Below are 24,272 nucleotides of genomic sequence, written 5' to 3' on the forward strand. Positions count from 1 at the left end.
GTCTTTGGTTGTTTAATGCCACTTAAAGAGCAATGCGAAAGTCAAAAAAACAGTTGCAGGCCTCTTTGTCAGTTTGATGCATCTCATGGAATCAATTACAGTGTTTCAGTATTCAAGCTGAATTAAAGTATATTTTCTCCTTTATTTGGACTTGTTAGTTTTTTTAATGTACAACAAATGCCAAACTTCAAGCAATCACAACAGAATGCAATTTCAACAATGACTTATGAAAGCAGGTGAAAAGATAATTCAAGAAGTTACTCTGTATTGAATTGTTGTTGCTTTTGGTGAAACAATTAAATTCCTTGCCATGCAGAACTGGAGTACAAGATTCAATCCATCATTTTAGTTCCACACCTTTCAGAAATACAGAAAATTAAACTAGTATTAAGGTTGTCTGCTTTAAGTATGTGCAGTCCATTCCCATCTGTCTTAAACTGTGCTGTAGAAGTTGGGTGAAGATCATTTGCTTCTCATTTGGAAATATTCAGTATGCATCGAATGCTGTAAAATAGAAGAAAATTGTTAAAACTTTGACAGGATTAAATTGAGAAACAAGTTGAAGGTGAGAAATGTACCATTGTCCAGTTTTCATGAGCTTGACGGTATCATTGATCTCCTCCAGATCCATTTTGTGTGTTATAAACTCGTCAAGCTTTATTTTGCCGGCCATGTAGTCTTGAACCAGTTTTGGAATAGCGTCCTTGACCTTATAGCCTTTACATAAACAAAAATGAATCATGCACATGCATATACTCTGAAAGCCATAGAAAGCATTAACTGACAGCTGGTTTACCTCCTAATAGAGATCCCTTCCAGGTTTTCCCAGATATGAGCTGAATTGGTTTTGCAGAAAAGTCTGCATCAGTATAGCCAACCATAACACTCACACCCCAACCTTTAACACACGACTCCAGTGCGCTCCTCTGAGGTCAAAGATACGTTAATTCACACACAGAAAGATTGCAAGTACTGAAAGCTTTTAAATAAGTAAATAAATGCTGTTTTTTTACATACTGTAGAGTACGTGTCAGTGAGGTCTTACCATTACTTCAGTGTTTCCCACACACTCGAGTGAGAAGTCCACTCCTCCATTGGTCATTTCTGCCAGTACTTCAGAGATTGGTTTATTGTATGCTTTTGGATTCAGAAAATCAGTGGCACCAAAGATCTTTGCCTTCTCAAACTTCTTTTCATTAATATCCACAGCAAAGATGCGAGAGGCTCCAGCGTTTTTACAGCCCATGACTGCAGCCAGACCCACAGCACCCAGTCCAAACACTGCACACACAGAGCCTGGCGTAACCTTCACACAAACACATACAAATCACTATTGTAATGCACCTCAACATTCACCTTACTATTCAAGCCACAAAAAAACAAAATAATAATAATAATAAAAATAAATAAAACTGTTAGGACAAACAACACATTCTCACCTGTGTAAGGTTGTCTCATTTCTTTTAAGAATTGAAATCTCTGTGGTTTCAAAACCAGAAGCTGCGCAATGCTGTGGCATCATTGATTGTTACTATGAGTGACGACATGCTGACATGCACGACAGTCTATGGTCTGGAGTGGTCGAATGTGCAATCTACGTTTACATGTCTATGGTGAAACCACCGAGATTTAAATTCCTGAAGAAATGGGACAACCTTTCACAGGTGAGAAGGTGTTTGTTTGTTTTATATCTATTAACAAGTTTTTACTACGGTGCCTTTTAATGTTTTTACTTTAACTATGGTAACCTTTTGATGTCGTGTTTGCTAAGACCTTTGTCTTGTATTGTGTTAGTTTAGCAAAATCATCTGCTGAAGTTTATTGCTGATATATTCATGTCTAACTACGGTTGCAGACACTGTCAACTTGTTCTTGAATGTTCATGGACCGGCTTTGACCGTTCCAATATGGCGGATGGCTTATGTATAGCTGCCCATAGAAACAGCTGCTAATGAGGCATTTAAATGGTCACAATAAATTTAAACCACAAGGAAGGTTTATAATATGGAGCACGCTAAATCTCAATCCTCTGGGAATCTACTGTTTTAATAAACGCTGAACAGAGGAGAGTCTGCTGACAGAGCTCGTAATAAAACGAGAATCACATTGGCATGGCTTTTCGGAGATGAAGTGAGCTGAGGAATTTGGAATGTTGTGAAAGCGACGCAAATATGGCGCTTTTATTACTCAACAGATAAGGTATTTTATTGAACTGATAAATGTACATGTCTAACAGTTCATTGTAAAGCATGATCTATTGTGAATTGGTCATTTCATTATGGTTGTGCTTGTGCTGGAATCTTCTAAAGGAAGTACCATGTCTTAATGGGTAGACTATAGCTACAATAACATCTTCAGCTAGTCAGCAGATCCTTTCCATCTTAACTGGTTATATCTCTTAAACCTAATAGTAAATGTTTTATGAGCAGTAGGATAATCTAGGATAAAGTTTTTCGAGTTTTTTATATAAGGTCCAGAAAGTTCTCTCTCTCTCTCTCTCTCTCTCTCTCTCTCTCTCTCTCTCTCTCTCTCTCTCTCTCTCTCTCTCTCTCTCTCTCTCTCTCTCTCTCTCTCTCTCTCTCTCTCTCTCTCTCTCTCTCTCTCTCTCTCTCTCTCTCTCTCTCTCTCTCTCTCTCTCTCTCTTCAATTCAATTCAATTCAAAATGAGCTTTATTAGCATGACTGTGTAACACAATGTTGCCAAAGCATCAACATATTATATATAAATAATAAAACATATATGTATAGATCATGTCATATGTAGCATAGTAAATATAAATAAATAGATAAATAAACACAATCTATCCTAATAAATGAATAAATACAGTGGGTCTCTCTAGAGAATTAGCTGTCTCTGGCGTTGTGAATAGCTAACACATATTTAGCCGCTAGTGCAGCTGTACTATCATCTTCTCCCAGTAAGAAGAACATTTTTTCAGTGTCACTCAGTTCAGAGAATGATGGAATCAAGATTTCAAATCTGGGCAGAAAGGTTTCTCTTATACTGGAGTATTTAGAGCAGAAGAGCAGAAAGTGTTCCTCGTCCTCGATGTGCTGTAGGTCACAGTGTCTACAGATCCTCTGCTCTCTCTCTGTCCATGTTAGTCTACGTCTTCCTCTCTCTATCTCCAGATCATGGTCACTTAATCTGTATTTGGAGAGGATTTGTCTTTCTTTAAAATGTTTAATAAATAGATAACTGGCCAATTTAGTGGTTCTATTGAGGGTCGAGTAACATTGGAGTTTATTCTGGAGGGCAAAATGTGCTTTTAGTGATTCATCATGGGTGTCTTTTAGATGTTTGTGGATTTCGTTAATGATAGGTTTGGGGTTGATGGGGAGTATAGTCTGATGGACGAGTTGGAGAGCGAGTGTGTTCAGAGGATGAGGTTCTGCTGAGCTTTCATTGGCGAGGAGGGCTTTATATTGCACTGACTCTGGATCAGACTGATGGAGATGATGCCAGAACTGAACACATCTCTTCTGGATCTCGATGTTCAGCGGGTACAGGCCCAGCTCAGCCCTGCAGGCGGCAGTGGACGTGTTTCTGTGAACCCCGAGAATATTTTTGCCAATTTCCAATTGTAATTTTTCTACTGATGTTTTATCCCAATTTTTACAATTTAGTACTGGTCCCCAAATTTCACATCCATATAAAATTATTGGTTTTATTATTGAATTATATAATTTTATCCAGGTTTTAATGGGTAATTTTAAGTGTCCACATCGTGACTTTATAGCATAGAAAGCCCTCCGAGCCTTTTCACCGAGTGTTTTCACAGCCAGACCGAAGCGTCCCGAAGCGCTGATGTCGATGCCCAGATAGCTGTAGCTAGAGCTGTGCTGCAGGACATGGCCTTTATACAGGAACTGGTGTTTGTGTGCCTGAGATCGGGCTTTCTTCTGGAACACCATGACTCTGGTTTTGTCCAGATTGACTGTCAGGGCCCAGTCGTGACAGTATTGTTCCAGCAGGGACAGGCTCTGCTGAAGGCCCTCAGGTGTGCGGGACAGCAGGACCAGGTCGTCTGCGTACAGCAGACATCTGACCTCTGACCCCTGTAGAGTGAGGCCGGGCGCAGTAGAGCTCTCCAGCGCTGATGCCAGATCATTGATGTAGATGTTGAATAGAGTCGGGCTCAGACTGCAGCCCTGCCTCACTCCACGCCCCTGCTGGAAGAACGCGGTTCTGTGGTTACCGATCTTCACCGCACTTTTGCTGTTGGTGTACAGAGATTTTATAATGTCAAATGTTTTTTCCGCCGATGCCAATTTGTAGGATTTTGTACAATAGACCATCATGCCAAATTGAGTCGAATGCTTTTTTAAAGTCTACAAAACATGCGAATATTTTCCTTTGTTTGTCGTTGATGTTCTTGTTGATTAGAGTGTGGAGAGAATAGATGTGGTCGGATGTGCGGTGTTTTGGTAAGAAGCCAATCTGTGCTTTATTTAAGATGTTGTGTGCTGAGATGTGTGAGACGATGCGTGTGTTGATGATACTGCAGAACAGTTTTCCCAACACACTGCCCACACTTATCCCGCGGTAGTTATTGGGGTCGAATCGATCACCGCTCTTAAATATGGGGGTGATGAGTCCCTCAGACCAGATCTCAGGGAAGTGTCCAGACCAGAACACCAGATTAAATAATTTGGCTAGAGTTTGGATCATGCTGGGACTGCTGAGTTTAAGCATTTCGTTATTAATGTGATCTTGTCCACATGCTTTCTTTAATTTAAGATTTTTAATATGTTCTAATATTTCAGATATTGTTATTGATTTATCTAATGGATTTTGATAATTCTTAATAGTTTTTTCCATGTCTTCTAAAGTTTTCTTTATTTTACTCTGAGGCTGGTTGAGGTCAGCCGGCTCAATTTTTTGATACAGATTTTCGAAGTAAGATTTCCAGATTGTGCCATTCTGGAGTGATATCTCTAATTTGGGTTTTTCGAGTTTTTTATATAAGGTCCAGAAAGTCTCTCTCTCTCTCTCTCTCTCTCTCTCTCTCTCTCTCTCTCTCTCTCTCTCTCTCTCTCTCTCTCTCTCTCTCTCTCATATTCATCCAGAGAGCTGAAGCACGACAATGTTTTTTCCCCGCAAAATGCACGCAGTTTTGTTTTTGAACCGCTAGAGGGCCAAAAGTTATAGGATACCTTTAATTAGCCTACTGGCCTGGGAAGATACTGTTATTGATTCCTCTTCTTTTAAAGGAGCTGTATGTAAGATTGTGGCCAAAACTGGTACTGCAATCACTTTCAAATTACTGTATAGAGCGGTGTATCCCCTCCCCCTCCCCCTGACTCGAGGTTGCCAGATAGGCTGCAGGATCCAGCAGGAAAGTAGGCTGCTATGCAGCTGTGGTAACTAGAGCAGAGCTGGCAACCCGGATGCAGAAACACTACTGACTTCGTGATTGGTAGATAGATGGAGGGCGGCGCTTCAGGCCAAAACACAAGATGACAACATCAATATCAGTTGAGGGCTGCAACTTCACTTTTTAAATGACAATATCCTGGCCGTACTACTTTTGTCAGTGATATAAGTATTTGAAATGAACATGATTTCTTAATGTCTAGTGACATATCAGGGCCATTTTATGATTAATTGAAATACATTTCTTACATACAGCTCCTTTAATTATTTTAAATTCTTCTAATACAACTAGAAATCTTCACTCTAAAATATGTTCTAGTGTACCATGTTAATATAAAGGAATTGTGTTGTTAAAGGAAATGTCCGTAAACTTAACGGGAAATATAGGCTACTGGTAATTTTCTATCAGGGCATTAAACATTTTTCATTGTTTTTTTTTTTTTTAACAGTAAAGAAATATCACAATGGATGTGCACTTTAGAATCCTGTTGGAAGTAGCCTAGGCCCTGGTCATGCAGGTATTTTCCCCCTTTTGTTTATGAATACTGTGAATTAGGACATGTTATTCATTTCATGTAGCCTACAGCTTTTTGCATAATATTTAGTAGGGAAGTAATCATATTCGGATGTGGGGATGAGTCATGAATCATCCACATTTCTGATTCACTCAAACATTGATTCATTAATTAATGAACACACAATAGGCTTGTTCGACTTGAACCGGCGCTGCACAGACCGATCGGTAAATGACATCAAAGTACCGCGAGAGCGAATAGAAAGTAGACGGCTCCTTATGCTTTTGAATTGCTCTCGCGGTACTTTGATGTCATAAACCGATCGGTCTGTGCAGCGCCGGTTCAAGTCGAACAAGCCTAATGTGTTAGCCTGGATGCCCATGTGGATGCCAGCCGAACATTTACAACAAAGATGGCAGTAATCACTGGAGAATTGAGATTTCACACTTACAAATAAGTCAGATATAATAAATGCATATTTGGCATGCTGTCCGAGGAGAGGGCTCTGGGCTCAGCATTCGGCCCGAACCCAAAGTACTAACAACAGACACTAACAACTGTTGATTCTGCTTTTGTTTTGTTTGGAATGGTGTTCTTTGACAGATTAAAAATGGTAAGTGTATAAATGCTTCTTGAGTCTCTATGCTCACCCCAGCTGTGTTGACAGCAGCTCCATAACCAGTAGCGATGCCACAGCCGAGCAGACACACGCGGTCGAGTGGAGCATCATCATGAATCTTTGCCACAGCAATCTGGTTTGTGACGGTGTACTCAGAGAAGGTACTGGTGCCCATGAACTGCAAGATGGGCTGACCACGGCAAGTAAAACGTGTTGTTGGATATGACATAAAATCAACATATTTATTTATCCTGTCAGAAAAGAAGACAAAAAACTTTGAAGACAAAAAACTTTGTAGACAAAAAACAATGTAGGCTAAGCTTTAAAAAAAACACACACAAAAAACAAGGATGAAATGTCACAATTTGTTCTGTTAATTGTTCTGCCGTGATTATTACTTGTCCTGCCAGAGAAATTATTATTTTTTGCTTCTAAAAAGCAAGAAATTGAGTATATGTAAAACGTTGTTTTGTGTTTGTTTCTCACCAGTTGCGGTCGCACAGGTTTGCTTTTGGAGACTTGCAGAATCTGCATTCTCCACACTGAGTGGCCGCGAGTGGAATGACCTTATCACCTGTTCAACACAATACACAGATATAGTTTTAGTTTACAGCAATATACATATTTTTGAGCATATAATGAGCATATATTTACACTCAAAAGTTAAAGGATTTAAGATGTTATTTTAGTATTATTTATACACTATTATATAATATATTTTTAGTCATTTTGTTATGTTTTTGTTATTTTATATTTATTTATGTATTTTGTTTTATCTTTAATTTATTTCATTTTTGGTCATTTTATTTCAGAAAGTTTAAAAAAAAGTAAAAAAAAAAGTAGGCTATATATAGGGGAGACCGGGGACAGTTGCAACACTTTTTGCATTTCTCTCAGTTACTCAGACTATTTGGACTAGACCAACCAAATTTGTATGTATTAAAATTGCATCTGTCTGCTAATTACCCATACCATTTAAAGATAATTATATATGACATATCGTTCACAGTATTTATTTGAATGGAAGAAGTCAGATGTTGCAACTGACCATTACAACCATTACAAAAACTTCTAATTAATCAATCACAAATACAGTGCAGACATTGATAATATTGTGAATGATAATTGTAGCTGGAAACAGCTGATTTTTAAAGAAAAATCTACAGTTACACAGAAGTCCTGTGTTTAAGGTGGCTAGCTACACAACACCTTTTTCTACTAACAACGTAAAACGTTGTGGGTGCCTGAAATAGCAAACTTTTAAAAACGGTCTCCGTGTAAACAACAAAAACGTGAATCTCTGAAAATGAAGACGTCATGCACATGTGTTCAATCTATATGGTGTTTCATCACCATCCAATGGCCTGGCAGCAATACAGCGTTTTTAGTCATTTCCGCGGATCCGTGTCGTGTAAACTTAGGCTACCCTAAATCTCATGTCACGTTTGCTAATCCAAGTTAATCATTTTAAAAGGCTAACTGATCAGTATAAAACCCTTTTGCAGTTGTGTTAGCACAGCTGTAAACTGTTGCACTGATTAAGGATGCAATAAAAGTGGCCATCTTTAGATTAGCTGAGTCTCTGGTGCATCAGGACAGGAGTTATGGGTTTGATTACAGACTCAAAATGGAAACAAAGAACTTTCTTTGAAAATGCGTCAGTCTGTTGTTGTGCTGAGAAATGAAGGCTATTCAATGCGAGAAACTCTTACTTTGAGTTTGAGTTGAAACTCTTACTCGATCAGTCACAGCAACTACAGGCAAATAATATCAGTGAATCGTGAATAATCAGTGAAAACTCAAAGCTACATGACTTCAGATACTTGGAAGTCATATGTATTACTTTTATTATACTTATTCGGTCCTCAGTCTCTGTAATTGCATGGAAAAAGTAGTGCATAGTTCAAAAATGCTCCTTTTGTCTCCACTGAAGAAAGTCATACAGGTTTGGAACAACATGAGTAAATGATGACAGAACTTTCATTTATGGTTGAGCTATGCCTAGAGATGATGTTTTATTTTGTGACCTGGTTTGAAATCAGTGACTCCAGGTCCAACACTCTCCACCACACCAGCGCCCTCATGTCCCAAGACAGTGGGAAAACCTCGCTTGTCCTTTGCCTCAAGCAGGTGGAAGAGGTCAGTGTGACACATACATGTAGCTACAATCTACGTGATGGAGGAAAATCTTTGTTTATTGACACAACTAAACAGTATTGCATGTTTTAAAATTAGTTGCTTGGTTTTGTAACATCTTTCATGGGGCATTTCCCACCTTGATTCGTATTTCTCCTTCTTGAGGTGGGGCGACTTCTATTTCCTCCATCATCAGGGGAGCATTGGGCTCCCAGGCAATGACAGCGCGGCATTTGATCACCTTTGGCACACAGATGGAATTGGTTCATCATATTTTATGTATTTAATACTTGACTTTATATAACTTGAGCGGTTGCATGATCTCTGCTCTCTAATTGTGGTTGGAGGTTGTCCAGCCAATGGAAGCATAGAGCCACAACTATCTGTGATTTTACTATCACTAAAGATAAATATTAACTCAATGAAACTGCAATAACAGTTTTAGTGTGGTTAAATATCCATTTGATTAAAAACTGGGGGATATTTATATTTATATATGAGTCTTATATTATTATTATTAAGTTGGCTTGAGAGAGCCAACTTACTAAAATCCTATTTAAAATTATTATTATTATTACTAAAAATGTATACTCTATCTCCTCCTAGAGCTTTAACTCTACATACTCCAAACTCGGCTCAGACACTCAAACTGATCTGACTCGAGTTGCTTTATCTTTTCAAACTGATCGGACTTACGGTTTTCCTAAAAATGACAATCAAAACTCGGAAAAACTCCCATTGACTTAACATTGCGGAATGTCTACATTTTCAAACTAAACTAAATTAAAATCTAAACACCTTGAAACCCTAGACTAAATCAAACTATATGAGCCATTGAGACTCATTAAACCTAATAAACTTATCTATCTATCTACTTTAAACTAATTTAAACTTCAAACTACTAAATTTACTTCAATAGACTCCATCAGCTGCCATTCTGTACTATTTCTAATCCATCGAGACTCATTTCTTTCTTTCTTTCTTTCTTTCTTTCTTTCTTTCTTTCTTTCTTTCTTTCTTTCTTTCTTTCTTTCTTTCTTTCTTTCTTTCTTTCTTTCTTTCTTTCTTTCTTTCTTTCTTTCTTTCTCTCTCTCTCTCTTTTCTTTCTTTTTCTCTCTGTCTTTCTTTCTCTCTGTATTTATCTTTACAGTTGGAGAGGCTCATTATAGACTCCATTAGTTGCCATTCTATGTATTATTTCTAATCAATTGAGACTTATTTAAGCTTCCCTTCTAACTAATATTTCTAAACTTAAAACTACTAAACTAAAACTTAAACTAATTAAAACTGAAAACATTCAAACTTTTAAAACTACTAAACTAAAACTTAAAAACTACTAAACTAAAACTTAAACTAATTAAAACTAAAAACTTCTTCAAATTCTTCAAACTTTCTGGCAAGGCTTTTTCATGCCAACTTAAAGTTTGTCTACAAACTTTTTCATCTAATTATTATTATTATTATTATTATTATTATTATTGCATTAAACTGATCAGAGAGAATACAGATTAAACTTAACTGTACCTTATTTCCCCCATGTGATCAATAGGTTAACGGAAATGAGTGTAAAGGTATAAAGGGACTGAAGTCATATTAATAATGCATTAACTGCTCTGCAGCACAAAGGAAAAGAAACTAAAAGACAAGTTTACGAACCTTCCCTGCAGTGGCCATTTCCCAATGTAGTCGTTGCTGAGATGAATGCAAAGAGAGACAGAGAATCAAGATGGCCGTTTCTCAATATGCGTTCTTGTCTGTAACGTTACTTGTGTTCTTGTGAAACGTCATCAGATCAGTCGCTGCCCAAGTATTGTTACTATGGCAAGCCCTTTTAACACAGATAGAGATATCTGTAATTCATATTTGACTATAGGCAAAACTGAATTACAGATATCTCAAACGTCATTATGACTAGTGCAAATTATTGTGCATGACCTACGTTGCTTTATTTTAGATATCCATAAATAAGTAATTTCCCCTCCCCGCCATAATCAAAGAAGAAGTGGGTTAATTTCCTTATTTCTATGAATGGAAGAAGAAAGAAGTAGTCACACTAATTCACTTTAAAAAAGATGCTGACATGCATGCTATTGTCGCCATGGAAGTACAATAACATTAACTTCCTTAGATGAGAAAAAAATGTCTTGGTTCAGATTAGTTCTTCTTTTTTTTTTTTTCAGTTTGAAACAGTATCTAACAGCATTAAAAAGACGATTAAAAACTCCTTCGCCCTCTGGTTGCTCCGACATGGTGCTAATCAGTGCTAATTACAAGTTAACAGGTGCTATGTGATTTGATGATTTGAACAACATGCTCTGCTCCCGCCTAAAGTGTGATGCGGGCCTAATTTGCATACAGATATCTGCAACGTCATTTGGCCAAGTCAAAACTCTAATTCAAGATATCTGTAATTACATTTTGATAGGCAGAATGAAAGTTACAGATATCTCAAATTTCAGATATCTCTAATCAAAATTAATTTCAAGATATCTATAACTTGATAATAGATATCTACAGTTAAATTTTGACTATCCCTAACTCCAGTTTGAGATATCTACAACGCCATTTTGACTAGTCATAACTCCAGTTACAGATATCTACAACGTCATTTCGCCTAGTCAAAACTTAATTTAAGATATCTGAAAAGGAACATGTAGATATCTTGAATTGAGGTGAATTAAATATATCTTGAACTGGAGTTATGACTAGTCAGAATCAAATTGAAGATATCTCAAACTAGAATTACAGATATCTTTGCAGATATCCATAATTCACATAGTGGATATCTGCAACTGAATTGTAGATATCTGTAATGATAAACCCCATACAAATGAATGGCAAAAGTGACGTCATTTGTCCTAGGAAGAATGTCTTTGTGGATATCTAAAATGACAGTTATGGATAGGAAGAATGTAGTTGCGGATATCTGAAATTTTATTTTTGACTATAGGCAAAACTGAATTACAGATATCTGCAACACATATCCAGTCTAGCTGTTAAATGTTAAAACGGCTTGCCATACTGTTACAATCATAGACTGTAAAAAAATAGGTTGGGTTCCAATTGGCAAGCCGTTTTAACATTTAACAGCTAGACTGGATATGTGTTGCAGATATCTGTAATTCAGTTTTGCCTATAGTCAAAAATAAAATTTCAGATATCCGCAACTACATTCTTCCTATCCATAATTGTCATTTTAGATATCCACAAAGACATTCTTCCTAGGACAAATGACGTCACTTTTGCCATTCATTTGTATGGGGTTTATCATTACAGATATCTACAATTCAGTTGCAGATATCCACTATATGAATTACGGATATCTGCAACTGAATTGTAGATATCTGTAATTCTAGTTTGAGATATCTTCAATTTGATTCTGACTAGTCATAACTCCAGTTCAAGATATATTTAATTCACCTCAATTCAAGATATCTACATGTTCCTTTTCAGATATCTTAAATTAAGTTTTGACTAGGCGAAATGACGTTGTAGATATCTGTAACTGGAGTTATGACTAGTCAAAATGGCGTTGTAGATATCTCAAACTGGAGTTAGGGATAGTCATAATTTAATTGTAGATATCTATTATCAAGTTATAGATATCTTGAAATTAATTTTGATTAGAGATATCTGAAATTTGAGATATCTGTAACTTTCATTCTGCCTAGTCAAAATGTAATTACAGATATCTTGAATTAGAGTTTTGACTTGGCCAAATGACGTTGCAGATATCTGTATGCAAATTAGGCCCGCATCACACTTTAGGCGGGAGCAGAGCATGTTGTTCAAATCATCAAATCACATAGCACCTGTTAACTTTTAAATTGTAATTAGCACTGATTAGCACCATGTCAGAGCAACCAGAGGGCGAAGGAGTTTTTAATCGTCTTTTTAATGCTGTTAGATACTGTTTCAAACTAGAAAAAAATAAAATAAAATAATAACTAATCTGAACTAAGAACTTTTTTTCTCATCAAAGGAAGTTAATGTTATTGTACTTCCATGACAAGAATAGCATGCATGTCAACATCTTTATTAAAGTGAATTAGTGTGAATCTCTTTCACGCATAAATCTTACGTCAACAATAACCTACGTAATTTTAAGCATGATCATAAACATAGCATTGCAACATTTTATATATTTTTTTGTATTTAAAATATTGTATATAATTTTTTTTTATTTGTATACAAAAAACATTTTCTGGTGTTTTTTTCAATTACAGCCAACGCCATGACTGCTTCTTTCTTCTTCCATTCATAGAAATAAGGAAATGAACCCACTTCTTCTTTGATTATGGCGGGGATGGGAAATTACTTATTTATGGATATCTAAAATAGAGCAATGTCATGCACAATAATTTGCACTAGTCATAATGATGTTTGAGATATCTTTAACTTTCATTCTGCCTAGTCAAAACTGAATTACAGATATCTGCAATTGTCATTTAAGATGTGTGACAAGTTGAATGTCGTTTTCAATGACGTCATTGCAGTATTGCAGATATCTGTAATTCAGTTTTGCCTAGTCGAAACTGAATTACAGATATCTCTATCTGTCGTTTCGACTAGTCACAATTACGTTACAGATATCTTGAATAACAATTCCAACTATCCAAAATGTAATTACGACTAGTCAGAAAGACATTGTTGATATCTACAATGTTAATTCCGGATAGTCAAACTTAGCTTTTAAATGTTAAAAGGGCTTGCCATACAAGTCCAGTTCAAATCCCCGGATGTGTTTTCATGATCCGCCCCTTTTACCTATGATGCATCGAGAGCCAATAGAATCTGTCTGCATCCTGCAAGACTTCAAGTTACGCCCCTTCAAATTACGTCATTTCATGTTACGCCCACTTCAAATTGCTCACTGTTTTTTCGACTTTTAAAAGCAGCGCTGCACAGACCGGTCGGTGTATGATATGATATCAAAGTACCACAAGAGCGATAAGAGCAAACAGACAGCTCTGAATGCTTTTGAATCGCTCTCGCACGAGTTTAACATTAACAGAACATACTAGAGTTGATTAAACTGACTCTTAGCTGTTCAGTAACCGAAATGCTTGTTTTGGTATACAATAAAGCAAGCTGCAATCTGCATTAGTGCCAGGGTACTGATAATAATGTATTGCAAGAAACCATATTGCAATGTATTGTTTTATCAATTATTCTTCCCACCTCAACTAAAGTGGAGCAAGCACTAATATATCCTTTTGGAATTGGGCTTTATTTTTTATTTTTTTTATTTTTTTTTAAATAAATAATTTTAAACATCTTTTGATGTCTTGTTGTATGCCTGATCTGCTGATAATTAAAAATGTTGACTCATATCAACAGCACTAATGAACAGCTAAATGCATCGCTGACAAACAAATCTTATGATACATGACAAATGAACAACAAGCACACCCATAACAAAATAATTTAACTGAAAGGCAACACAATGAGGGTAAAAGAGCAAATGAGGAATTGTCACTCAAAAGCACCACAGCTTTACAAAAAAAATAAAGAGGACACAGTCGTAAACTGGTATAGAAAACAATAAATTAGGCGACCTCTATGCATTTACATCTATTAGGTGACATCGATCTTACCCATGCATTTACATTTAATAATGGAAAGTGACCACTCCAGGGCGATCTACTACTGGGTCATTCTGTCATAGGTGGTACGGTACGGTAGGCATTTATTTGCGTTTCCAATATCAAAAGTTGTGAATGGTACCAAAATGCCGAACTGTACCGTACCACTTTTTGGGTACCCTTCCGTTGCACATGTAGTACGGTACTAAAGGGTGGAGCTAGACTCACTGCAGGACGTTGATTGGTTGACAGAGAATCGTCACTTGCGCGTGCTACAAGGGGAATGACAACATAAGAAGCGCCATTTTTTTTATATAGTTTAATATAATACTGCTGTTACTGTGTCACAAAATGTAATTTTAAGAGTTTTTTTAGGTGAGAATGTAGTTGTTTAAAGCTCAAATCTGTGGTTTATTTATAAAGATTTATGAAAATTTGATCCAGGTTGTGAGATACAGGCAATCACCGGGCGCTCGGCGCTCATGTACCCCGCTTGGAACAGACTTTCCTCGGCTAGTCGTTCTGCCGTTTGCCGCTGACTCTGATGTCTCTGTAGTGGTTGAGATATAATTCGTCTTGTGTAGACCTAACGGGCGATCTTTGGTCTTGTGAATCTATAATATTTTGTTCCCTGGCCAAACTGAGGGCTAAGTGAAATTTCATAACATTAAATTTAGGCTATTTAACTTTACTGTTGTAACGTTAGACTAGAGTCTAGAGCGCTGACTTTGTATGTTTGACTGAATTGTTTGCTTTGTTTCTTATTGTATAGCTTCTTGTACTTTTTACTTATACTTTTATAATGGCTATTATTGTATTATTGATAAAACTGAAATTTAACGAAAAGAGACAGGGTTTAGTTTTGTAATTTTTTATTTTATTACAGTGAAGATGATCAGAGTACAAATGCACATATTGCCTGAACCATATTAATAAGTTTAATATTTTTAAAATTTAAACGAATGCAGTGTTGTGTTAAAAAAAAAAAATATATATATATATATATATATGTTCGGTTTTAAATGGATGAAGCAGTCTCTCTCTCTCTCTCTCTCTCTCTCTCTCTCTCTCTCTCTTTCTTTATCACTAGAAAAAAATTAAATACCCGTTAAACATGAAAGTATTATTCAATAATTTAAGACATTTCTCCTTATGTAGAACCTTTTTGGCATAAAGGCTTCTTTAAAATTGAGTCAAGAACCGTAGGCTTCTATAGGCTGAAACCCACTGAACATTTTTTTTGTGTCCCTACCATAGACTGTAAAAAAAAGATGGACGATGCCCTTTCGCTCTCCTCCATTGGTGTGGTCCCTACCAATGATGTGCATACTATCCATCCTAAATAGTATGAATAAGTATGTCCCAAAGCATAGTATGTTGAAAAGAGTATGCCAAAAGTCTCTGGATGGTCTACAATTTCTGGTAGATTGTCGAAGTGTGGATCTGTGTACACTCTAAAGGCTAATATTGCCCACAGCCCATTGCGCTTTGGATGAGGATAAGGTTCAGACCTACAAACACAAATAAAAATTGTTCAGTAGTCAGGGCACTGTCTCAATCACAAATTCCTACCAGTGCACTGAAACGTTCGCTCCCTAAAAAATCCCACAATGCACTGTAAAAATCAGGGAGTATCAATGCTCACTACTATGTTCCCTTAACGGAAGTTCTGAACAGTACGAAACATCAATCACGTGAGCCAACTCAATAAACATAATGACACGCGATAGATGTTTTTTTTTGTTGTTTTTTTTAAAAATACAAACCATTCTTTAATTATTCACAACCTTGGAAGCTATGGGAGCTGATTGAGTCACACCCTGGGTCCCCAGCAGCAGTGTTGAAGAACTTTCTGGTGTACACTAGGCTACTACAATATATTTGTCTGATGTGATGTACACTAATGACCTTTAGAGGGCAGACTTGCACAAGCTTGCACTGTCCTTGTTTTATCAAATGTCTTTATGTGGTGAAAAAGCAGTGTTGGGGAAAGTTTTAAAAGCAATGTGTTACAATATTGTGTAACTAGAAACATTGTTACAGTACATTGTGTTACTTTTTTCTCACCTGGGCTGGCCTTGTTTGTTTGTTTGTTTGTTTGATTGTTTAGTTCTATTTTTGGTAAATACACATCAAATTATTCACAGGATGGAGGAAATGCAAATTCATGTTTGTACAGTACAGAGAACAAACCTTTCAGCTGCTGCCATTCTGGATCGCAGAAGAAGAGAGAAGAAAGTTGAATTAACACTCATTCAGCAACAAAAAAAAAAAAAAAAAAAAAAAAGTAATGTTTATCTAAAGTAATTTTTGGTTATGATTGAATTGGATCATCAAAGGTCAGCAGCGAAGACATTAGTTAATAAAGCTAGATTAAATGCCTACATAAAGTGTATTTGTGTTAACATTTAATTATTGCAGGTTTGTGTAATATTCTGAGTTTACATTTCACTGTTTTTATTCATTTTGAGGAGCACTGAATCTGTTTTTGTGCAAATGAGATGAGTAAATACATGTTCAGATTTAGACTAGAACTACAATAACCATCATATTTAAACTGCACAATGCCTCTGCACTTACTCCCGGGTTTCTCTCAACATGAGGACAGGAGAGGTGTCAGATACACTGAAAAAAATGATTCATTGACTTAGTTGAATTTGCTAAAAAAAATTATGTTAATTGGTTCCACATAATTAATTTTAGCTACATTTAAACAAATGCATTACGTTGAACTAAGTTCAACTTAATGCATTAGTTAAAATGTAGCTAAAATCAATTGTGTGGAACCACTTACGATAAAAACATTTAGTAAATTCAATGAATTTACTGAAATCATTGAATTTACAAAAAAAAAATATCGTAAGTGGTTCCACACAATTGATTTTAGCTACATTTAAACAAATGCATTAAGCTGAACTTAGTTCAACGTAATGCATTTGTTTAAATGTAGCTAAAATCAATTATGTGTATCCAATTAACATAATTTTTTTTAGTAAATTCAACTAGTCAATGAATCATTTTTTTCAGTGTATTTTGTTGTAAATTTAAAAGTAATGCTTTACTTAAGTTACTTGAAAAAAGTAATCAGATTACGTAACTCACGTTACTTGTAATGCATTACCAAAGCAAGCATCTGTGATACAGTTCTTGTGTTTTTTTTAATGTCCATTAATATGTGAAAACAGTTGCATTTGCTCAGAGGGTCCACAAATGAATCACCTTTAAAGTATCAAACGTGTCGACTGTGTGAGGTTTGCTGTCTCGGTTTGCTTCAGTATGTTTGTATGCCTGGCTATATGTGTTTGTTTGGTACAGATTCTTTTTATTTAATTCTTTAATCTTATCAAATTATGATTGATATATGAAAACTCTTCAGTGCTGAAAGAGTGCCTTGTAACGTTATTGAACATTGTACAAATGTTTTTCATGAACTTCTTCCAGTGTTCATAAGGTCCAATTAAATTGATCTTTGAGTGAGAATGTGCCTGTGAACACCTAGAGGAAACATTAAGTTGAGTACAAATGGTTTAATTATTTTCTGATCATTGCCACATAAAGAGCAATGTAAAAGCCTGAAAAGCAGTTGCAGACTTGTTGGTTTGATGCAGATACATTTCAGTTTGCAAGCTGAATTAAAGTATATTTTCTCCTTTATTTTGCTCTATAACCATTTAAAACGAAGGGTGAATCTTCGGCAATTATCACAAAGAAATTAAAATGGATTGAAGTCATAAAATGTCAGATTAAATATCACATATCAAAAGCAACTGAAAAACATTTCTAGTGTCATCCAAGCAGTTCATGTATTGAATTATTGCTGCTGGTTTTCACATAATTTAACTTTAGGTTCATACCTTTCAATTTTTATCTAAACCTTTCAGAAATAGTTTCAGTATGATAAACTGGCACTGAGCATGTCTGCATAAGATCTGAGCAATCTATTTCCACCATTTTTAGAAGAGTCTGGAAAAATGGTTTCTACAAGTTGACACTGAATTGACCACCCAAGACAGAGAGATATGAAAAAATCATTTGAGAAAGACATGATGTAAAGTATTTAACGTGTATCAGTGTTTGGATCAGTTTGGCAGGTTATGAGTTCAAGCTGCAGGGTGCAGCTGCAAATATTTTGATACTTCCCAACATTCCCATGATTAATATGTAAGCGAGACAAATGCTGGAGAGTCTGGCTTAGAGGAGAGAAATAAACTATTTTGACGGCATCATAAATTGGTTATACAAAACCACTTGAAATGATTTACATGCTTGTCTCTTTTTTATTTGCCACAGATAACATTCTTGCAAAACTTCTCAGAACCATTTTTCCTTGCAGATGAATAGAAGTTTTTGATGCTAAACATTAACGTTTACATGGACTTGTAACTCACTTCATAAAGCTGAGGGCTGGAAAATGCTATTAAAGAGAATCCTTGAAGCTCGTACTTGAAACCGGTTACCAGCTGTTTCTCAAATACTGCAAAGAGGGAGAAGATAATAAAGGGAATATAACCGTGGCCTAGAATATGATTGGGTGAAGATGATTTGCTTCTCATTTGGATATATTCAGGATGGATCGAATGCTGTAAGATAGAAAACAAATGTCAGTACTATGTTTATACAAATGTTTTTTCCCAATATTAACCTCAGGCTCAGACACAGAAAGATGAGAGTGAAAAATGTACCATTCTCCAGTCTTCATGAGATTGATGGCATCGTTGACCTGCTCCAGACTCATGTTGTGTGTTATAAACTCATCAAGCTTTATTTTGCCGGACATGTAGTCTTTAACCAGTTTTGGAACAGAGTCCTTGCTCTTAAAACCTTTACATAAACAAAAATGAATGTACTGTATGCACAGGCATGTACTCAAGTTCTCTGAAAGCCACAGAAAGCATTAACTGACAGCCTGCTTACCACCAAACAGAGATCCTTTCCAGGTTTTTCCAGATATGAGCTGAATTGGTCGTGCAGAAAAGTCCTTCACATCAGTCCATCCAACCATAACACTCACACCCCAACCTTTAACACACGACTCCAGTGCGCTCCTCTGAGGTCAAAGACGCGTTAATTCACACACAGAAAGATTGCAAGTACTGAAAGCTTTTAAATAAGTAAATAAATGCGGCTTTTTACATACTGTAGAGTACGTGTCAGTGAGGTCTTACCATTACTTCAGTGTTTCCCACACACTCGAGTGAGAAGTCCACTCCTCCATTGGTCATTTCTGCCAGTACTTCAGAGATTGGTTTATTGTATGCTTTTGGATTCAGAAAATCAGTGGCACCAAAGATCTTTGCCTTCTCAAACTTCTTTTCATTAATATCCACAGCAAAGATGCGAGAGGCTCCAGCGTTTTTACAGCCCATGACTGCAGCCAGACCTACAGCACCCAGTCCAAACACTGCACACACAGAGCCTGGTGTAACCTTCACACAAACACAAACAAATCACTATTGTAATGCACCTCAACATTCACCTCACTTTTCAAGCCACAAAAAAATGATTTGGACACTTTAGTCACCCTTAAAATGTATGAATTTATTTGCATTAGATGAACAAACTGGCATCTACAAACTTGTTTTTTTGTTGTTGCAATTTGCAAATATGTATACATAAAGTGTCCAAATCCTTTTTATAGAGGGTTTAACAGTTTAAGAAAAGCAAGTTTAGATAAATAGATAGGAGCACATAGGAGTTATTAAATAGATTCAGTTTACAGCTCTGAACTCTGTAGTGTCTGCATGATGGTACCAGCTGACAGTTATCCAAATGACTTTAAAAGTCTTTACAAAATATATTGAAACAACCAGAATATACACCAGAATGCTCTCGTCATGTTATCCCTTCTTGAAGTAAAACCAAGCGTCAAGTCAAATTTATTAGCTCTTCACAATACACATCTTTTCCAAGCAGCTTAACAGAAATGTCTTTAATGCCTTAGTGCTTTAAAAAGTTTTAGGGCTGGGCGATATAATGATATAAGTGATCATCTGGATTTACCTATATTTTATTTATATAAGTGATCATCTGGATTTAGATCCACCTATATTTTATGTATAGTGTTGTCTAGAAGATAAAGCTTTCATTTATGCGGCCGACAAATGCGACCTCTGGAGGGCACATCTGTGGAAATGAGCTATTTATGAATGAGCCATTGAATTATTCACTTAACCAACACACTCACTCTGTAATACACTGACGTTAGCGAGCGCATGGGGGGTTGTGAGCCAATGAACTGTTAATTATTTATTAAATCATTAAAATGAAAATGACAATAAATAATTTTTAAATAAAAACATTCAAAATAAAACACTTCACTGAAAACATTTACCTGCATTTTATGTGACCATTAACAGACATCAGTGAACCTTGCTCTTGAATGTGTTGTTCAATTATTTAAATATTAACTTAAAATCTAAAGTAAATGTTTTAACCTTGTGTTCAAAATCTATAACCCCTGGTTTCACAGATAAAGCTTCAGACTAGTCCCAGACTAAAATGCATGTTTGATCTGCTTTAACTTAAAGCAGCTTGCACTGACATATCTTAAAATATGTCAGTGCCATTATTTTGTCTCAAGATGCAAACCAGTAATGTTTTTTTTTTAATTAATCTAATCTCAATCTAATCCCTGTCTGTGAAACCAGGCCCAAATTACTCAATATTACTGCAGTTGTATAAAATAAAGATCTTATCATCACAGCTGACATTAACTTTTAATGTTTGTCTTTATAAATTGTTTTTCCCTAAAGTCAGCTTGTGCTATTTTTCTTTAAAATGAATGACCCTTGAATTCAACATTTTGTTATATAAAGCAAAGACATTCAGTAAAGTGTGGTTTAAGTATCCAAACACTTCTTGAATACACACAACATCTATACACACCCCAGCTGTGTTGACAGCAGCTCCATAACCAGTAGCGATGCCACAGCCGAGCAGACACACGCGGTCGAGTGGAGCATCATCATGAATCTTTGCCACGGCAATCTGGTTCATGACGGTGTACTCAGAGAAGGTACTGGTGCCCATGAACTGCAAGATGGGCTGACCACGGCAAGTTAAACGCGTTATGGGATCAGACATGATGTTGTGATTATTACTTGTCCTGCCAGAGAAAAATGATAATAATTTCTAAAAAGCAAGAAATTGAGTAAATGTAAAACGTTGTTTTGTGTTTGTTTCTCACCAGTTGCGGTCGCACAGGTTTGTTTTTGGACACTTGCAGAATCTGCATTCTCCACACTGAGAGATGAAGAGTGGAATGACCTTATCACCTGTTCAACACAATACACAGATATTAATTTATTTTACTAATTTATTTTACTTGCATAAAGAGTGCATCTCAATCAGCTCCCTAGCTTCTCGGGTGGTGAATCAGTATAGGCTATCGTACGTACGATATACTGATTCACCACCCGAGAAGCTAGGGCACATGAATTCGGGCACTGTAAAGGACAGTAAGTACTCTGGCTCACTACACACTGGGACACTGCTGACAGATTTCCTGCGACATGACAACGTCCTCATTGTAGACCATCACTCCTGGCCTTTATGAGCAACAGCAGAACTGATATCTTTCTGACATTATTTTTTTATGTTATTTAAAATACATAATGATAAAAAGATTGTTTGTTAAATATACGTGCAACATTTCAGCTGTAAATAAATTATTAATGTTAGCTAGATTATGTTCAATACCTAGCGATGAATGTTTATGCTGAAATGTAATTAAATAGGCATAACGGTTTTTGTTTTTTTTCAAAACATCTACCGCATCATTAGGTGTATTGAGTTGGCTCACGTGATGTTTCATGCTTCAGAACTTAAGGGTAATGAACATCGATACTCCCTGGTTTTCACGGTGCATTGTGGGACTTTTTAGGGAGTTTCAGTGCACTGGAAGGATTTTGTGATTGTGACAGCCCTTAAAATGTCCGATTCTCTAATCAGTGCCCTGACTTCTACACTAGCTGATTGAGACACACCCATTTCATTCATGAACAAATCAGATAGACTTGTTTGCGAACCAGATGGACCGATTCATTGAAAAGATTCAAATCAGAAGACATGGGTGATTAAATGATCAAATTACTTTACAAAAGTATTTTTTCCCCCTTTTCCTTGAAAAGTGTTAATATGCCAACAACTCTGTAGTGTTGAAAGAAAAACACACATTTGGTGTTAAATTTTGACACTACGCTGTTGGGTAAATTCAACACTAACCAGTGTTGACTAGTGTTAAATGTTAACTATTTAGAGAGTTGCTGCAACTCTGTCATAGTGTTAAATATTTAACACTTTGAAAAGTGTAGTTTTAACTCGATCTAGTGTGGACCAATAGACACTTTTAAAGTGTTGAATTTAACTCTTTAGGTGTTGAATTAGCACTGCTAAAATGTAGTTTTAGTTAATGACCTGGTTTGAAATCAGTGACTCCAGGTCCAACACTCTCCACCACACCAGCGCCCTCATGTCCCAGCACTGTGGGAAAACCTTGCTTGTTCTTCCCTTCAAACAGGTGGTAGAGGTCAGTGTGACACACACCTGTAGCTACAACCTTCAAGACAGGAGAACATTTTTTTAATCAATAAGTTAACAATATCACAGTATTAACTGATTTTACAACTTGCATGGGGCATTTCCCACCTTGATTCGTATTTCTCCTTCTTGAGGTGGGGCGACTTCTATTTCCTCCATCATCAGGGGAGCACTGGGCTCCCAGGCAACGGCAGCCCGACATTTGATCACCTTTGGCAGAAAGAAGAGATCGGTTCAGCATGTTTTATAGACATTTAATGGTTGACTGATGTTTATATAACTGCTGAACTTGAGCACTTGCATGATCTACACTCTCAAACCGTAGTTGGAGGTTCTCCAGCTGTTTGGCTTAAGCCAGTGTAAACATTAAACATCTGTTTTTAGAGCCACAATTATCTGTGATTTCACAATAGCAGATAAATATTAACCCAACGAAATTGCCAGAGCACATTTTTGTAGTTTTAGCATGGTTTACTATATTTTCCATTTGACAAAGAACTGTCAAATATATATATATATATATATATATATATATATATATATATATATATATATATATATATATATATATATATATATATATATATATATATATATATATATATTTCCCCAAAATACTTTTCAAAAATAATGTTATTTTTTAATTCTTCTGGATTTCTTTATATACACAGTATTATTATTATTAGCAATGCAGCAAGTCAATATTGCATCACAGCATATCATATACACAAGTTTTACATTGTATGTGCATTTTATATAAGGCATTGATCTTACATATTTTAGCCATTTTTTTTGGCTTAAGCCTGGCTTAAAGCATCGAGAACAGTCTTATGAGAGTCTTATTAAAACTTTGGCATTAAATTGATCAAATAGAATCTTATTTGCAGATGTAGCCTATTTGCATAGTAAATTTTTCCTCATCAATAGCTCAATGGAAATGAGCGTAAAGTTATAAAGGGACTGAAGTCATATTAATAATGCATTAACTGCTCTGCAGCACAAAGGAAAAGAAACTAAAAGACAAGTTTACGAACCTTCCCTGCAGTGGCCATTTCCCAATGTAGTCGTTGCTGAGATGAATGCAAAGAGAGACAGAGAATCTTTGGCACTCGCTCTTATATTCTGGATGAAGCAATTTCTCTCCCTCTCCCTCTCCCTCTCTCTCTCCCTCGTTCTCTCTCTCTTTTACTGAACTAAAATAAACATTTTATTAGCTATATATATACTATAAAGTTAAGTTAAACTGCTCAATGTCCTTCAGAAAAAATAAAATCCTTCAGGTCCTGCAAATTCTTCAGTTTTCCAGCATCTTTTGCAGATTTGAACCCTTTCCAGTAGTGACTATCTTGAGATCTGTCTTTTCACACTTAGGACAATTGAGGGACTCAAACACAACTATTAAAAAAAGGTTCAAACATTCACTGATGCTCCATTAGGAAACACGATGCATTAAGAGCTGGGGGAAAACTTTTTGAATTTGAAGATGAAGGTAAATTCTTATT

General features: G+C 36.1%; 2 protein-coding genes across 2 annotated transcripts; both read right to left on the reverse strand.

Annotated features, from left to right (window-relative positions):
• Nucleotides 1–122: 122 nt before the first annotated feature.
• Nucleotides 123–10,433, reverse strand: adh8b (alcohol dehydrogenase 8b). Its single transcript, XM_079856326.1, has 9 exons — nt 10,304–10,433; nt 8,787–8,888; nt 8,539–8,680; nt 6,998–7,085; nt 6,543–6,762; nt 1,046–1,306; nt 797–926; nt 579–717; nt 123–504 (listed from the first exon to the last, which is right to left on the reverse strand). The coding sequence occupies exons 1-9, from the start codon at nt 10,319–10,321 to the stop codon at nt 474–476; spliced, it is 1,131 nt and encodes a 376-aa protein (XP_079712452.1). The 5' UTR covers nt 10,322–10,433; the 3' UTR covers nt 123–473.
• Nucleotides 10,434–17,860: 7,427 nt separating this feature from the next.
• Nucleotides 17,861–24,157, reverse strand: LOC307149758 (alcohol dehydrogenase 1-like). The gene is made up of 9 exons (XM_079856325.1): nt 23,805–24,157; nt 22,879–22,980; nt 22,648–22,789; nt 21,419–21,506; nt 21,118–21,337; nt 19,398–19,658; nt 19,147–19,279; nt 18,915–19,053; nt 17,861–18,812 (listed from the first exon to the last, which is right to left on the reverse strand). The coding sequence occupies exons 1-9, from the start codon at nt 23,820–23,822 to the stop codon at nt 18,782–18,784; spliced, it is 1,134 nt and encodes a 377-aa protein (XP_079712451.1). The 5' UTR covers nt 23,823–24,157; the 3' UTR covers nt 17,861–18,781.
• Between the last annotated feature and the right edge of the window lie 115 nt (nt 24,158–24,272).

The sequence above is a fragment of the Squalius cephalus genome, assembly GCF_949319135.1.
Source record: "Squalius cephalus genome assembly, chromosome: 21".
Classification (NCBI taxonomy): domain Eukaryota; kingdom Metazoa; phylum Chordata; class Actinopteri; order Cypriniformes; family Leuciscidae; genus Squalius; species Squalius cephalus.

Bases quoted from the DNA above. Each gene is read 5' to 3' on its own strand.
- LOC307149758 (XM_079856325.1), bottom strand. The intron at 19,659-21,117 runs GTGTGTATAGAT...GTTTGTGTGAAG, and splicing joins CTGCTGTCAACACAGCTGGG to GTTACACCAGGCTCTGTGTG. The intron at 19,054-19,146 runs GTAAGCAGGCTG...GTTTATGTAAAG, and splicing joins GAAAGGATCTCTGTTTGGTG to GTTTTAAGAGCAAGGACTCT.
- adh8b (XM_079856326.1), bottom strand. The intron at 718-796 runs GTAAACCAGCTG...GTTTATGTAAAG, and splicing joins GAAGGGATCTCTATTAGGAG to GCTATAAGGTCAAGGACGCT. The intron at 505-578 runs GTACATTTCTCA...TCTATTTTACAG, and splicing joins CTCATGAAAACTGGACAATG to CATTCGATGCATACTGAATA.